We start from the raw sequence: 18,472 nt of genomic DNA on the forward strand, positions 1-18,472 counted from the left end.
TTCATGGATGCGTACTTTTAGAAATTTCGCGTATTGAGCATGACGAAGATAAGAGGGTATGTAACAGGGGCAATATCAAAAGTGTTATTACTATGCATTATCATCATCAGTCTATCTAGTCAGTAGCAAAAGGAATGACCGATACTCCTAGACACAAAACAAATTTTGAAAAATCTCAGCGTAATGTTACTCATTTTTAAGTTCATCTCAGGCGAGAAATACATGTTCAGAAAATGCAATACGATATCAGGTGTCTTTTGCTGTACGAATCAACAAATTTGCGAACTTGAAAAAACATCTTTTCCGTTCGCTAATTCAAAACCGTTTTATCGACTATCATAATTCTATTCGGTGGTTACCCCGAAGCCGAAGTACGACCCCTCATCGCTTTTCGAAAGGAAACGTGGTGTAAGAGTTGTGGTTTGTAGGAAGTACTTTGAATTTACAGCAAAAAAACACGAATTTACGGTTCGTAAAGGTGCTTTGTTTTGAAATTAATTTATACAAAAGATATGCAAAAATAATTAGGCTTACGAAGTCAGACAAAGAAATTAGAACTAATAACTTTTCGGGGGTCCAGATCTATTAAAATATTTTTTGGGAAACCTGCAACTTTCTTATTAAAACTTGGCGATTATTGAAACTAGTAACCACTATTGACTCATTCTGGGCAGCGTAAAAAAAATTTGACGACAGTGAGAATGTTCCATATTATCGTTACTTTCAAGTCAGCGAAATACCACTATCCACAATGACACAGTTAGTTTGCCCCTACAACTCAATACATGTAAATAAAATTTGATTTCGTTCCCAAAATTTAGATGGACCCTGCTCTACTATGACGATATGTTTACTCTTTTTAGCCGAATTAATTTCACATTTATGTTAGTCATTTTGAAAAAGCCCGCATCGCATTCTAAGTTAAATTATGGTTTATTTGGTAATGTTCTACTTCAGCGCTCGGTGTGCTTAGTTAATCGATAACGGACAGACTGCGACGTATGGCACTTCCTGACACGGTAGGCATGAAAGTAGCGTAGGGTTGAAAATCGATGATCCCTCGAAGAATACGAAATTTAAAATTCAGCATCAGCAGCACAGGTATCCCGCCAGACCTCAACTCTACGCTGTTGATGGAGCATATCATCCAACATTCATCACTTAATTAGACTGCTCATTAAAGTGACCTTTAGATAAACACGCCAAAGATACAAGGTCTAGGTTTCAGGTTTTACGTCATAGCCCTGCGTGGGACGGCGGTCCCATATTGAATGATGTGGTATTGATAAAACATAGTACTCTAGTAGCCGGCTATTTTCGTGATTTTTCTGTTCAGACTTTAATCTCAGTATTGATTGCAGCGTAAGTCATCGAAAACACTTAGACCTGATATTCTTTCGTCGGTGTGTTTATTGCAACTGGCCAAAAATCGTGTTTTAGGTCGGGAGTTGAGCACATTTAAATTGTACGCCTTTCAGCATTGCGTTGTCATCGTTATGTTCCATTACCACTCGTGCATAGCCCATTCAGTTCTTCTTTTCTTCTTCGTTACAATTCCTGTCGCAGGCCCTTGAAGAGCGTTCTAGGACCAAAGCTCAGCACGCCATAATGACCAGTGAACATTCAAGCTGTAGCTGCAAATCAAGGGTGTTAACGTTCATACATATCGCCGATCTAACCAACGGTCAGTTGCGGTTAGTGTCGTTAGGGAACATTGAGTACGATAGCACTATGCGCAACCACCTATGGCTGAACACAAGTCATCATTTTTTGAAGTTCTTCCCCAATGAAGTTGTCTAGAAAGGTTATGCAAATTCAAAGATGAACCCTTTTTCCAACAGTGTGCTAGTTGTGACATGGACTATACCCATGAGTATCTTGGGAAGAAAGCATTAATTAATTAATGAAAAACACATTGTTTATTTTGTACACGAGTACCGCGCCATTTAGAGGTCACCGACTGGAAACTATCATAGGTAATATCATAAGTTAGCCCTACCGAGCTCTGAAATCTGGCAAGGTGCGATTTTACTTTAAGGCTGAATAGTGTTATTTTATATCGAATCTTATTCACGATCATACACATACGGGCGTACAGATAAATATTGTTTCACGTTTGATAGGGGGTCGCTCTTGCATGCACCTTTTCGACGCCTCCAATATGGCCGTGTCGTTTTCCATTGGCAGAAACAGTCATTGCTTACATCAGAGAAGAATCATAGTGCGTATAGATGTAGTAATGACTAGAGTTGATTACTTTGATACAATGCCTCTGTGTGCAATGGCGTTGTCGCTCAGTGTCGATATATTTGACATTTAGTAGTGTTTTGTTTTCATCACGGTTGATTCTAGCAATGATCAGTATAGTACTGATAGTAATGACCAGCAGTCATCGCAAAACGCGAATATGACATTACCGATAGGCTACATCCATAACATGCTACTGTGTGGTGAGGTTGTTTGTCTCTGTGTTTTGCTGTACCTCAGTGCACTTGGCCATTTTCACAATATTGATTATATGGACGGTGCAGACAAGTTCTGTCTATATGTTACTTGGTCTAAGTGGACTACTGTTATTTCTACCATTATAGCGAAATTGATCCCATGCCGTTCTAGGACCTACCCTATTATTCTGATGTTTTGAGACGTGACCGGCTCACTTCAGCCGGTTGCCCTATCAGTTACCGTGTCAGATCAGCCGCCTAAGGCAAATTATGGGACTGTCAGAAGGCGCAAGTCCGCTCGCCATTGCCTCTACTCTTGGTAATTGATTTCAAAACGATCGATTGCATACGATAACGATTACAAAAATGGTTGTTATTATTTGCAATAAAGTTTCTGTCTCAGTTGGGCTTTTCTTTGACGTTTCCAGTGAGACGCCTTCCTCACAACCCTAATAATAGCCGCTACAAGCAACTTTTTAATGACGATTTAGGTTTCCTCGTTCTCGCTTTGTCTCAGAAATACTCGTAGGGCAAAACAGCTTATCTAGCAAGCGCCTTCACATGCGTCATCATAAGTAAAACGAAATACACACTTATACGAATTAATGCCTTTCATGATAAACAAACCGCCGTTGCGGCAACGCAGTTCGAATCAGTATAATCTAGTATCCCAAACGGCCTATACTTTTTTGGCCATTTTGAGGGCTATTCATCTTTCAAAGATTTCATCTGCTGCAGCGTCGCGAATAGAAGCTCGCCAAACTGTATACGTCCATGAAAAATCCAATGCGTACCCTTTGTGGCGTTCTATTTGCTAGGTACCTCAGCATCTTCTAACACTCCTTTAATATTTTTTTCTGGCCGTTCCATATTTTTCTGTGTTACAAAGTTTTCTGTCGCACCTTTTTTGCCTTTGTTAAATGTATTTTTATTGTTTCATTAATTTTTGTAGTTATATAACATGTTGCCGACATTAACAGCAGCGTAAGTTTACTTCATGTTTTTCATGTTCATAATAGCAATAACAGGATGACAAATGCTTAATAATACATAGTTTTCATATCTAGTATGTATATCTATTATAGTTTGGATATTTTATTATTATGGCATAACCGAACATTTATAGATATTTGTGTCATAAAGTCTTCACAGAACTGTCCGTTTAAATGCATACCATTATAGCTTCGTATATGCGTTTATGGTATTCGCTGCAGCTTTATGCGTTTTGCAGTTCATTCTTCCTTGCGTATCGACACATAGATCTTCGATGCTTGATTTTGGTTTTTTTGATATATCTGGTAGGTATAATAAGTTTTTTTTTATTCACACAGGTTGTGTAGTAAGTATCGTTCGCGGGGCTTGAAATAACGACTTCTGATCTTGTTCAACCGGAAGCTTGGCCGTCCAAGACGCCGCCTCGATGCATGTGTATATATATCTACTTGTAGCATATAAGGTCATACCGAATAACCACTGCTATAACGTTAAATCAACGTATATATCAAGTTTAATAATTATAATGCTTAATGTCCATGTTGTGAGTCCGACCAGTTATGTAGACAGACGTGTATATAGTCTTTCCCATGACCTTAACAAACTAAGGCCGTTAGCTGTTAGGAGATCGGTATTAAAGGTTTACCGGTGGCCTGAATAAATGTTGTCGTCGGAAAAGAAGATGCAAATAAGAAAACAACTGTAGAATGTCAACTCTTCACTGCCTCGAATTCGTTGAACACTTCATATTTTAACATTATTACTGTTATTGAAATTGTTCGTATAGGGTGTATGAAAGATCATGTACTAAACTAGAGAGCTCGTATCTGGAGACAACGAATGATCAAGCAACTGTAATTGAATTTCGTTGTTGGAAATTACACGATCTCTGTCCAGTATAATCAACACTGGCGAACCGTTTAAGACTAGTGGAAACTGTAATCATTCTGCGAAGAATAAAAGGTTTACTCGGCTACTGGATCACGAAACACTCCTCATTAGTTAATTAAGCTTGATAATTAACTGACTTGGCTTTTGCCTTTTTTTTTTTTTGTTAAACCGGTCATTTTAGAAGAGTGAAAAATTGAGCGTGTGATGGGCGAAGATTTTACTGAAGTCGGCCTGTGGGACTCCTGTCTCCCGATAGCACCTAGGTACTGCCATGAGCCGTTGGAGGCCAAGTTCTTCGCAAAGGCGGCACGAGTCCGGGTTGCCATCCATCGCAAACGCTGTTACCGTGACTCTCGCAGGTGCAAAATCTGATACGAGTGAATGCAGAATATGTTGGGCTACCATAATGTCATCCGCGTACAGCGGCCCTACAAGTGCTCCTTCTGCAAATATCAGAAATGAAAATACAGCCATCTGTCGTTCCCAGTCACCATGCGTTACGTGCAGTCCCAGATCTTCATTAGATTATTGGCTGTATTTTTTGTAGCTTTTGCGCCAACTTTTTGCGAGAGCGATTCGTTGCACGCAATAAAAATTTAAGAATCAACGAGTTCGAAGCCACAGACGACAACCCACAACAGTACGACTCAATGGATCAAACAATTTGGTCACTGTCCTAGGTCTATCTTATTCGATCTATCACTATGTCCGAGACAAAACAAGCTTACGAGTTATTAGAACAAATGGCTAAAATTCATAATCTTTCGACACACCTACCTTGAATATTAGTGCTGATTTTACCGAAGCCAGCACAAGCACCTGAGCCCTTAAAAGCAACCATCAAGCATCCGTCGTCATCGTTCATCGTTGTACGAATTGCGTTCTCGCGACGGAAGTTATGCACCTGTGTAGGGTCGGAACGTCCTATATTTGAGGAGGACTTATCCAGAGTTTTCTGATCTCTAAAAGCATTGACTATACTTAGATAGTTTACAGATATGCTATTAACATCTGCTGCCAATGCTCAGTGCTCAAATACTCTTTCTTTATTTAAAAACGCATATAAAATATTAATTTAACGTGCATAGCTAATTAGCGTTGATTTAGTAAGTACAAAATCATATAAAAAGATTATCTGAGAATCATGACTACTTGTGATCTTGCGTCAGTTATGCTATCTTTTTTTTTTATTTTGTCCTTTTACCTTTTCGTCGTAATCGACCAACAGAGAGAGTGTCGCATCGTCACCGGGATAACAGCGCCTATACGTCGAGTTACCATAAGATTACGTTACAACACAATTAAAAGCACAAAAACACGCTAGCTACGGACAATTTGAATCGATCCCTAAAAAGCGTTCAGAAGCTTCGTTTCGTCACGAAAGAAATTTTTTTGGGTCCCCGTTTTTTTTATATTGAAGACGGGTTCGGATAACGTGTTAGGAAAACCTGCTGTCTCTTATCTCAGATTCAGAGTGCAGTTCTTCCTTAATAAAAAAAAATACGTTGTCGCTCCTGCTTGATCTGATTCGACGATGCAAAAAAATCTTTCAATCAACATAACTAAAGATAGATTAGATTTGAAACAAAAATTCAGTACCAGTCTGTAGCATGCATCATTACCTCAGAGTAACTGAGTCATCAGAGGCTGAAATGAGCTTCTCAAGCGTTACGTCCTTCCACGGGGAGGCGTAAACCCATGTGTTCCATGGCGCGACATGGGAAAAGCCCGCACGATCTCTTTATTCGTTTACAAATACGTAAACACACCGTGACACAATGTTAATTTGCAGTTTCTAAGCTTTTACTTTGACCATCTATGATATCTATAGAAAATAATCGTTCCAGCATTTCTGTCAAAGAATTATTACAATACTACCTAACTGATCTCTATTGAGCAGCAAGTGCCCCTCTTCTCCCAAATTAAATTTTTACCAACGCCCCATGCTTTCCTGTTGAAGACACGCCACAGAGGACGCTTTGTTAATCTAGAAGAGATTAATTCAGTCAGCCTTAAATTTTTCAATAGAAGACGGAATATTATACATTACTTACAATGAATGCATTCTTAGATAACCACGTTAATTCAGGATGGTATAATCACTCACTGGTAATCGAATGCTTTTGTTATTGTTTCCAGGAGGCATGGTGTGCAATTAAGAAGTGCATATATATTTTACATTCAACAACGCGTTTCCTACACGAATCTGCACTTTCTTTGATCCCACTTCAATCTATCGTACCACACATGGTGCAGACAATATTATCGGGCCTGTACGTCTAAAGCTTTTTGATGCCCTTCCAACCCCGTCTTACCGATAATTCGACAAATGTTTAGGTACGGCGTTCAGGCCAGCATTACTATCACCGACTCGTTTCATGGCGTAATCCCACATCTTCATACCGATGCCCCGTCCCTGTAGCTTCGTGCGAACTGCGTATAGACCGACAAAATACAGGCCTTCCTTTTGGCGGATGGCAGCGCAACTACCAAGGACTTCGCCTAATGTGGACACGGGAACAATGAAGATTATGAGGCAAGATCGGCGTCACATTATTAAGGCATCATTCGCAAAATACGAAGTGGGGCAAATCTTCTCCTATAAAAAAACGTCACTGAATAGTTCGAAAGTCTTACCTAACTTTTAATCATTGTTGTTTGTTTTTGCATCTTACCCAATAGATACTTTAACAGATGTAAAATGAAGACTTTTAAATTGTCAGGTGACTCTTCCCCTATCCTGTAAAGGTCTACTCTCTCCCGCCCCAAAAAAAATAAACCACTAATGCCTACAAGTTGACCAGAACTAGTTTTATATTTATATTACGTGTAATGCTAAATACATTTAAATTGCTTAAAATTGCACTTCAATGAGTGTAACCACTCTATGATGTTAAGGAAATTTATTAAGAAGAAATCCTTAACATTTTCGCATGAGTACTGTATATCCCATATTTTAAAAAAAAACATCGCACATTTTGTGTCGGCGGATAGAGCAAAAAGCCATCTTCCTCTTAACCTATTAGTAAGCGTACTGTATTGTCACAATGTGACAGACAGATGTGACTTTTTACCGGGTAAGTGAGACTTCGTAGCCAGTATTAGGCATTTTTTGCATTTTTCAGTATTTGTCGTGCAAACCGTTCTCCAAAATAAACGATGTTTTACATTAATATCCTACTACATTACAACAAAGATATCTATGATAAACTAGTCTTGCATCTGCGTGCTTACACACCCGTGTCTTTATCGACAGCACCAATGAATCCTTCAGGGTCCGTCTTATGCCACAGTTGTAGGGTATTTACACCCTCTTCGAGACCTTGCTCCTTCCAGATTTCTACAGCGTATCGCACTTCATCGGTTCGTAATGGCCGGATTGCAACCTGGTTTGCCATGGAAGTTGTCATCTTAACTGATACTGCTTAGAGTCGTCGTGTAGATTTGCGGGCTAGAAAACGAGCGAGCAGAATTGCCGAGCGAGCGCCTCACCCTGTGAACATACAGAGACAAATCAACATGTCACTTTATATCTACTCTCTGATAAATCCATATTATTTAGGCACGCGTCTTTTTTTCACATAATTCCACTATCGAAGTTTAACTCGAAGACTTACTACTCAATAGAAAATATATCTAGTAATTGTCTGGTTCTGTTTCTACTCCATATTGACATAGAAATGTTTGTCGATACGAAAGCTAAAGATGTTTGGAGTATCATTACGATATCCGAATATGACCCATCATGAAAAACGTCCAAGAATTCATCTTTTAGCCCGTAGAACATTAAACAATAAAGACTAACTAAACCCGCTCAATGCAATCGAACTAATAGCCAGACAGTTAAGAAGATTGCCGAGCACCCTTTGTGATCTATGTATCAATCCTTGCAAGCATCTATTCTAGTAAGAAACGTCAATTAGGACTGCATAACACGTTATGTTTCTTCATTACTCGAGTTCCTTTCCGTAGTAGTTAGTTCTTAATGTGAGACAGACATTAGAGCAATAATGAGTTGTGATTGCGGTTTACACTTTCGTTAGTTAGTAATCGCTAAGCTAATGTTTCGGGCTGCACTTCCTATTTGCCATCGGTAGATCGAAGAACTTCACTGAACGACGGTCCCTACGTTTTGAATTGTGTTCCTAACGAGGATCGTCTCGTTTTGTCCTTGGAACGCCACTACTACGACTTCGTCTATTCGATTCGACTAGTTCTTCTATTGCTGGTGATGCTCTCTCGAGGGACGCCAGGTCCCATCTGCCAGTCGGCACGCTCACCGCGGCCTTCACTTCGTCGACATGACTTCGGTTTGGTGAGGAGACTCCAACGAACGAACGAACGAATAAACCAACCGAGCGGCTAACGGGGAGCGCTTCACGAGAAGAGCTCCAGGATGCCCGGCTCGGAGGGAGGTCCCGGTAGATGCCTCGGAATTCCTTGGGTGCTTACGTTCTTCACCGCTTCTCGCACCAGCACCAGAGCAAGCGAGCTCAGGGAGAGGGCCATAGTTGTCAAGGGACACAGAGGCGAAGTTCGCCTCTACGTGGGGGAGGGGCATTCTTCACATCCATATACATTGGGACCCGTCGGGGAATTCGTCGCATCCAACCGGCACCCGTTGTGTGAAGAACTTCCATTCGACGGCAGTGGCAGCGGGACATCCGGCAGATCCGTTAGATCGGCGGGCGGCTCACCGCTCCGGCGACCCAGGCGACAAACGATTTCTAACGCCTAGCAGCCTCCATCCACATGATGGAAAAAGGAAAAGCGGGGAATAATAGTGGGGTACAATGTGGGGCTTGGCGTGGAGCGGGGTTGGCTTCTTGAACAAGCACCCGGGCACGAATGTGGGGCATACAGGGACAAGCGGGTACCGACTGGTATGCCGAGTCCGGTAGATGGACCGAAGGGGAGAGGGAGTAACTGGAAAGCAGTTTCCTCAAGAGATTACAGATGGGACGGCGTACGTGCGTACCCCAGTTAGGACGCTGGTCTGCCAATGCCGTTGGCCGATAAGCGAGTTCCCTAACGAGTGAGGGTGACGACACCCATCGTTCGCGACCCACAGCCCGGTTTGACCAGTGCCGAACGCAGGAGCTCTGCTGGAGAAAGTGGGCCACATGAACAAGGCAAAGGAAGCGAGTATGTAGGAATAGACGGACGCTCCGCGAGATAGAGCGCGCGGAGTGTCTGGGTAGACGGTGGAGCAGTGTCGGTATGTTATCGAGGTATGCGGCGATTATCAAGGACTTCTCGTTTGCGTCGATAGGAACGGTGGGGCGATCTGATGGTACGAATATATCGTTGTTAAAAAACCACACATAATTCATATTTGCTACAAAAGTGCGAATACATATGTTTAACTATAGGTTGCTAGTTTTCAAAGCAACCTGTCACTGATTTGAGACTTTCCAGATGCCCCTCTCATCCGTTCACCTGACCCGTGACGGACACTCGAATGCAAACTCGTTTTCAGGCATCACAGAGCGATTTTAATAACTAAAAGTAAAATCAGGTAAACCTTTTTTTATCGTTAAAGTAACTCGAAGGCCAAAATTCAACATAACTCCCAAAAAAAGTTATACTTTATACTCGGGTATTGCAAAGGGCGTCCTGCTTTTATTGATACAACCGTCAAGTCGTATTCATAAACCGAAGAGAAGTAGCGACAAATGCCCGTTGCGTTACGATTTGCCCACGTATTTTACCATAGCACATGTGTGACACTTGTCATGTGTGCACTTAGATAGGATTTCTTAAAGAAAACAGTAGCAACATTGAAAAGGCAGCCGATTTCTTTATTTGCCCAAATGTAATACGGGTCTTGAGTAATTGTTTTTTTTAGCACAACCTATCTTGTCCCATTAGTATTCGAAGCCATGTGCATTTATCTGCTAGTCACTTTTAAACCCGCCTTTCCAGTATACGTTTTATAGTCACCACATATATACCTAGCTCAAAATCTTTTGGTTCAAGGTTATATTCACTATCAGAAAATAGTGAATTCTGCCGAATCATGGCAAGAATACAGCTGCTGCCATCCGCTGCACTCTTGCAGTGCTCTGGAATATGTACAATGCACGACCTTTATTAAAGCTCGATTCCCATTGTATTTCTCGAATGGGCAAAGGAGGTGCTGGGTGAAAATACCGAACAGCTAGAACTCTTGACGAAGCAAGACAGGATACCGACTCGTCGTTGGCTCGCTGAGTAAAGATATGCTGCTGGCCTGAGGTTGGGTTCGTTGGGGCACGCAGCCTACCGCTCCCAGCGCTTCCGGGGTCCGCGATAGTAGGACTAGTGAGATAATGGCCTGCCCCGGCGGATCACCTCGCCAGCTTTATACCCGCCTTTAGCGAGAGGTCCTGAGTTCTCGCGTTGATGCCTGACAAGGAACTTTTGGTATAGGTTTTCGTTGTGAGTTAAACTATTAGACAATAACGCTGATGTCCCGGCAAGGGTAGCCCTTAGTCCTTACCCCGGTCGAATTCGGATCCCGCACCCTTTTGTGACCTCGATTAGCATCGATCTCGGGAGTGGTCTCATATGTGGGGAGGCAAAATGCTGTGGAGATGGGGCTCAAACAAAGAAGCAACGAGGCTTCAAACGAGTGACGAAGATTAAAAAGATTAAACGTCCTGCCACGGAGACTCTAACTGCTGGTCTGCTAACGCTCACTCAACTTCCAAGCAAAGCAGCAGACTTTTTTAGCCGAACAGACATACCTGAGGTATTGTACCACGCAAGTGAAGTTCTGTTTAAAAGCTGAATGGAAAGATATTGGATGGAAAACGCGCGAATGGGAAGGAACGAGCCAGCGTACAATGTCGGAGTTTGATGCAACCACAAAAAGACTAGGATATAGTAAAAACAAACGGCACTGTTAACTGCGCACGACTAAATAAGGCAATTTATTATGAAGTTCGTAGTCGTTCGTTTTCTGTGGCTCCTTCCTATGGGGCCATATGCACCCTAGAATTTATTAAATATAATCAACTCGAAGTAAAAAAAATGTTCGGGTAAAACTGGTTAAGGGTCACGTCACCTCTTCACGCCATATAGATGTCCGATAATAATTCTTATGTCCTTAGGAGTATCTCAGATTTCGCCGAAGAAAATTGGGTGTATTATACCTAGGATCAATCTGAATTTTATTTGTCGTAGAATAACCTATTTGGGAACTGCAGCGTTAAGTGCTATGTTGGAGAGAATTCGTTGTTGTTGGCAACGAGAATTCTGCAACGGTATATTTCAGATTTGCGCTAGGCTAGAACAAACAAGCATGCAAAAAAGATCGATTATTAACTTAAAAATATGTAGCTACGCAAAATCATCGCAGGACCTCACAAGGCTACAGAGATGTTGTACAGTTCTAGAATGACCTGAGCCTTTTGCAGCCAGCCCCTCGAATTTGATCCAGCACATGATTCGGTAACAGGCTTATTATTAACAATACGAAACATAATGGCGTGACGATTTTACCTTTTGTTTTAATATGTGGGTTGCAAGACACTAGGACGCGTGGTCACTTACCTAGCAACAGAAGTCGACGGAGAAATCGAGTAGGTTTAGCCGTCTGGAATATGGAACAATCGCTTACCACTGAGGGCAGATGACACACACCTAAAAAGATCAGTCACCGTTATTTCATGAAACACGGAATCGGGTTGATAATCTCCTTGATTTGAGTAGTTTTTGAACTTGACATTCAGACAGTACCTAATTGTTAACAACTTCAAACGATAGCTGCCTATAATACATTTAAAAGATGCTTTATTTAAATGAATATGAACAATGTATCTGCATTGTGCGTTATATATATAGATATATAGATAGCTTTTTCCAAACATATCGAGTATGAGTAAGCGACAGCCTGCAAGTAAGAAATTTGATTACCTTTGAAAGAAAAAAGCAAGAGAGCTTAGTGCCCTAAGTAGTGTCTTCAGATGCTGATTTACTTTGGTCAGCTTGTCAAGACAAGGCCGTCTTTTATGGCGTCAATGTTGAGCCAAAAACGTCGATAATTTGCTCTTCGCCCAAGTCGAATCTCTTATACAAGCATGTTATGCTAGACACGTTTCTATTACATGTAAGTCATATAAACAGTTAAACTTTTTGAACTCGTAACTTCTTACTAAACACCAATTCGACTTCGTAAGTTAAAATTTAATCATTCTGGCATGTCGCTGTATATAGCATGATCCATTTTGCCTTTCGGCACATACGTTTCATTAATCAGCACTAGCTTTCGGCTAAATTTAACGTTAACATTTTATCATCAAGTTCCAAGTAACAATAAACAAAAATTTCACGTAGAAAGCAGTAAAATTTTTTCGCAAAGGTTTCCTTTTATTCTAGTACATCTGGTCTCGAATACACCAGAAAGGGTTCTGTACATTAGGGTATACCATAATCGGGAAACGACTACAAGATTCACACATATTTGTTAATGCTATTTTATGCGCTAACGTCAATGTTACCATTTTTGTAAATCTAATGTCATTAAATGGGACATCACCACGGTTACTATATGGGTATTTTTTTAAACTCTACACCGGCATTCGTCTTACCGTTGAGTGTTGAATAAAGCTGTTATTAACTAGACTTGAGGTTGGAACAACGTTGAACAACAAGAATGCCACTAATAGTATATACACACAAACATCGGCTACTAGGCAACGCGTACAAGAACGCTATGAAACATGCCGTAGTAAGTTTCACCCGAATCAAGCTCCAAATCACCGATTATGGCTAAATATAATGAGTGTCTAATGAGATATTTTTATTAGCAAATGTAGCACATAGCGAAACTAAGATCCACGATGATTGCGGACCTGTTCACGGAGCGCATATAGGACGTAACACTATACAAAATAGGATATATTTTAAATAATCGACAAAAACATGTATGTTGTAATACATGTGTTGCGAAAGGAAGTTGGATCTTACTCAGCTTACACAGCTACTATGTACGCCGCTTAACTTCGTTACAATGACTCTTCTCCTCGAAGTTCTCACCCAGGAGAACAGAACTAAGAACGAGTCTCGCATCCCTCACCCACTGGGCTATATTATAGCTTAAGCTATCCTGTTGCCACCCGATCCCTAGACAAGTTGGCAAACCACTCTCGAGTCAATTTGAATGTGGTGAAAGTTCCGTTACGACCTAGCTGCGTCCTCCCATGTATTAGTAGCTGCGAGTGCAGTATCAGACAGCGTCGAGCTCTTATATAAAACGAAGCTCTTCATAGTCAGTTTTTCCTTACGTCTTCTCTCCCGACCTTCCAATTTACCTTCAATAGCCCGACCAACTGGGTGAAGAATCAGGAGGCTTAGAAAGTGAAACGACTTTGCTATATATCAACGGGAAACTCCGCCGTCTTTCCCAGCAGATGTATTAGCATAGTTTGATAAAAACCCGTTTTCGCTCTTTACCACGTTTTCCTTTTCCAATCCTTCGTGCTCCTGTATATTTCCTTACTGATGTATCCTTGTCGATCCAATATCAATGGCACGTCCCTTACCGTTTGGAAGAAAGCGCGTTAAGTTGACTGTCCCCTACCTTTTACTGGAGAAAGTAGAACTCTGAAAATACTGAAAACCCTTAGGCACAAGAAACTAAACGAGTTAATGGATTTTCGGGAGGCAGCGGGGGACAAAAGCTTGTCTGGAACGACAAGAAACGGGAGTTTTTGGTTTGATGTGAAGAGAAGTGAGGAAAGGGCGTTTCATTTGGGCCAGCGTTGCTAGGCAACCACTTGACGCTCATGAGGGTTCCTCATCGTTCCGTTCTGACAGTTCTTTTGCTATCTGATTCCGACCTGCCTAATGCTAAACGTTGTCAAGAAAACGCTGTGCTTAGGATGCGTACAATGGATTGAAAGAATAACCGAAAACTTTCGTCGGTTTTTATTGCGCCGGAAAAATTATCGAGGAGTCATTTAGTTTTCTAAACTTGGAATTAAATATTAATAAAATAATGTAATCACTGATTTCAAAACCGACAATATCAGCCTAACCCTTCACTATGTCAAGAATGAGGGTACGTTAAACCAGAGAGTTGGCACCATATCACCTGACTATGAAACAGCGCGAAAAAAATCTAAAAGGGTACACTGTGAATTCAAAGTACGTATTTATGTCGATGGTTCTGTGAAACTCCTAAAAATGATAGGAGGTGTTTGGAAGGCCACAATACGTGAATATTATATTCTATCCTATCTATATATCTTTATACTGTATATATATATTATAAGATGCCTAGGGAAAACTGCAAAGCTTACAGTAATTACAAGTTACGACCGTTTAAGTCATTATGTGAACACTAACGGTTTCCGTTGACGACAGTCAAAGAGAAAACATCGCTTTTGTTTACAGACATTAAATAGGATCATACGAGCATTAAATAAAAATGATACTAAATACATTTCGAGTCTGCTAGGCTGTGTTTACTAATAATGTTATTCCACAACTCCAGTCCGACCACGTACTCGAAACAGCAGCAGGCATTTCATCTCATCAGGGACCATATACCCTGTGATTTGTCTTAACATAGCCACTAGGATCGTTGTTGGAGTTATTTATCTTAAAACGGTTCCGAATTACGCTTGATGAGCTCTCTAATTGAAGGGCCGATCATTCCGCTAACAAGAGCCAGTGTTTCCAAAGCACCCGGCGCAAAATAATACCGATTCCTCAAATCAGCACATTTGAGCACTTTATCAAAGTCCGCACATAGTTGCCCTGAGATCATTATTTGCTTGCTTAAATAAGTCATCAGACCATGCCCTAACCTCCTCTATGATTTTTTTGTTACGCATTACTATACCCCGAATCATTTGCGTATAGCATTCTGGGGCTAACATATCCGTTTAGTGTGCATTTGCTTTTACGAAACGGAATCAACGATTCACTCGAAGTGATTTCTTCTGTGCTGGAACAAAACGGTCGAAAGGGTTCCCAGCGAACGGATTTGTCCGGATTGACCCGGACTAAAAAGAAGCCTAGGTTTATACAGACAAAGCTATTTTAGCCGTGAAGAGATATACTAGCGTGGCCGTGACCTAAGGTTTCGTGCCCGGTCACGTGACTTCTGCATGCCAGTCAACGCTAGAAACATGGATCACGTTGGTCTTTTATAAAATTTTCGTAGATGAACACGAGTCACAACTGTTCGAAGTTAGCAATCAAATTTATTAGAACACTCCAAAAGCTCTAGCAAAGTTTAGCTAGCCCAGGTCCCACATCGCGTTAGACAAATTGAGAAGATACTGAGATGAAGTAGTTGCCGCGGCCACTATAGTTCCAATTAGAGTAAAAATGTATCAAGAAGGGAAACAAAAGCTTTATTTCTCCCACGAATTCCCGTCCTCGAAGTGAGCCTAGTTAGACAAAAAGGATGTCACTCCTCGAATTTATTTGGCAACTTATTGAAACGATTGGGAGCTATATGGAAACGACTATTCGATGAACCCAACAGATCCATAATAGCGCGAATCATATTTAAGATCGTCGAACTATGCTGCGTTACATATATACTATATATATGTATATGCTATAGAGCATAGTTGACATGATTGCTTCCAGTCAATTTCTTCGATAAGCGAAACGCAAGCTGGCAATATTGCCTTCTGCTGTGCGCGACGCGAAATAACTCAGAAAATGATATCACAAGTAATGTATTCGAGACCGCCAATGTGAGGTTCTTCTGGTCTTCTTCCAATGGCATCCGGATGATGCGACTATTGTGACATCTGTCAAGTGTAGCATACCTTGCCTTTTATAGAAGTATGTTTACCTTGAAAAAGATGCCGATGAGAAATGCCGACTTCGCAAGGACATTAGGGTCATATTGCAGTTAACTACAGTGTGAGGTAATAGATGAATACAATCTATATACGCACATTAGGACTAATAGAAAATTTCAATCTTTAGATCTACTATGATCACTAGTAGGTAACACTGAACGCCCGCTAACTTGGGCTAAGCCATTTTTGTCTACTGAAACTCTTCAAACTGGCTTCATATGAGGTTTTGTCAATACACACAATGTCTAGGTATGTACATAGATGTATGTGGCATTTTCCACAGTGGGAAACAACGCGTTAGATAGAAAGCCTCGCATTTGTCGTATAGCGTCAAACGCTCGGGTAAATCATGTCTCCGAAAGTTGTATTGTTCTCTGTGCAGCTCATTTCCGATGCAGTTATAATCACGATGGTACGCTAATGAATAGGCCTACTGAGCTAGGTAGCTTCGCTGGCACGCTTATCTTTCATGTATTGTAATCGTATTTCTGCGGGATAGCAGCACATTTGGCATGAGAAACGAGCCATCCGCAAAAGCCAAGAGACTCGATGGAGTCTTATCCGACAGTCTTACTATCGGAAGAGTAATTCGCTACTGGAAAAGGCACAGGCCTCATAAGCCTTCGATGAGAGGTACAGGGCGAATCCCCGAAGGATACCTGTCGATTTTAGCTAGACGGTCAGATAGCAGCTTCAGATAGAGTGACATCAAGGTCGGCAGGCGATATTAGCGTGTTTTTTACACCATTCATGTTGAAGTTAAATCCGCGTACATATACGTTTACTTCTAGTTGTTACGGCAGTGGAACCACACCATGAACTCGATAGAAATAATTTGCTTTATGGATTCAGCAAACAAGTGGTGTAAATAAGATATCGACTTATGTTATTGCTACTGCGGCACAGGCACACTTGTATCTGAATTACCGAGTGCAAAGCCCTATCATCAAATTAGCTTCCAACAGAACTAGCACACTATAGTTAATTGGATATTGCTCTAGACAACGAAATGTACACAAAGACCTATCATGACGTGGTAAACAAGAATGTACGTTATATCGGATAAAACCTCCGTTAGATGTTACAATGCAACGTAAGCAACGAACTTGGCAAGTCTTATGGGTTTCTATTCTAACCTACACACAGCCTGCTCGTAATTATATTCCGTACAAGTGATCCATTCCACAGTTAAATTTATGAAAAGATTCACTTACTAAAAATGTTATTTATGAGGTCATTATCGAGTATTTTTATATTAGTATAGATATCGGTACAGTCAGTCCACCTATGTCTAAACATTGAGAGAGTAATACATTCTAAATAGATATTGTTCAACATGTTCTACAAAAGCATTACCAAAAGTGAGCTAAACCTTCTACATAGACCCAGATATTTGTACCTTTTCAAAAGCGTTTGTATAGAGGGCATCAACATAACATCGAGCATGACGGCCACCGATTAACGACAACTGCCGGTATGTCCAAGCTTTTAGTACACCTAGCCCTCCTAATCAGCCATGGCTTTTGTGCCAACAGCAAAGAACGTGCGCCACTTGGCCGGCTTCAAGACAGAGCGCTCCTTTTCGCTGTTATTTTGCCATCTAAATCATCCATGTTGGTGTCTAGAGGTCGCGGGCGTTTGTTGGCGTCTTAGTTATGCTTTCCTACTTTTCACGACCACTTTAACGAATACAACTTTTGAAATGTGTCCCGTAGGCAGGGTGAATTTGACCAGTTATCCATGAACTAGCGCACAAAAGCCTCATATCTACAATTGATTCTCAATTAAATAATTCCATATTTCGGAGCCAGTTGAACAGCACTAAAGTGAGGTATTTTAGATGAATTTCTACGTTATATTGTATAAAGGCGGTACACCACACGGGGGTGAAGAGATCGGCAAACACTTTCAAACGATGTGATGTCTAAAACTTACTTATCTTATCCCAGCGATCGCAGGCAAGACAGCTTGTTGTAATCGGATTTCAGCAAATCAACATTTACGTTTCGCGCTAATATCTCGTTCTACGAGCAGTCGACGCGTTCTGTCTAACCGTCCAACACGACTGTTGTCTGTGTTGAATAACTAAATGGCGGTGTTTAAGGTATAAGCTAAAACGGCACAAAAAATTGATAGAAACATCCGTTGGTCAGCAATTCTTTTTTCGTGCAAATCCATTAGGGTGAATCGGCGAATTGTCGTTTCTATCGTTGATTACGTCAATAGCGTCTATACAGATTATTGCCAATGAATAAATACCTTGAATGTTTGATTAATTGACCGTTTCTCAACAAATAGGTGTCCTTCAAAGGCTTATAAATGTATTGTTTCTCA

At 41.0% G+C, this 18,472-nt stretch overlaps 1 protein-coding gene across 4 annotated transcripts; it reads right to left on the reverse strand.

The window, feature by feature from the left end:
- Positions 1 to 1,387: 1,387 nt before the first annotated feature.
- Positions 1,388 to 18,217, reverse strand: LOC111269833 (uncharacterized). Of its 4 annotated transcripts, XM_022849690.2 has the most exons (9): positions 17,538 to 18,015; positions 12,228 to 12,411; positions 11,865 to 11,954; positions 7,567 to 7,821; positions 6,644 to 6,830; positions 5,951 to 6,067; positions 5,533 to 5,590; positions 5,106 to 5,232; positions 1,388 to 4,771 (listed from the first exon to the last, which is right to left on the reverse strand). In XM_022849690.2, exons 4-9 carry the CDS (start codon positions 7,736 to 7,738, stop codon positions 4,506 to 4,508), a joined length of 927 nt encoding a protein of 308 aa, XP_022705425.1. In that variant the 5' UTR covers positions 7,739 to 7,821; positions 11,865 to 11,954; positions 12,228 to 12,411; positions 17,538 to 18,015; the 3' UTR covers positions 1,388 to 4,505. The 4 variants fall into 4 exon arrangements, with proteins under 4 accessions (XP_022705425.1, XP_022705427.1, XP_022705426.1 ...); XM_022849692.2 differs by lacking the exons at positions 12,228 to 12,411; positions 17,538 to 18,015 and adding an exon at positions 18,074 to 18,217; XM_022849691.2 differs by lacking the exon at positions 12,228 to 12,411.
- Positions 18,218 to 18,472: the final 255 nt, after the last annotated feature.

Source organism: Varroa jacobsoni, unplaced genomic scaffold, assembly GCF_002532875.2.
Source record: "Varroa jacobsoni isolate VJ856 unplaced genomic scaffold, vjacob_1.0 scaffold_1419, whole genome shotgun sequence".
Lineage (NCBI taxonomy): Eukaryota > Metazoa > Arthropoda > Arachnida > Mesostigmata > Varroidae > Varroa > Varroa jacobsoni.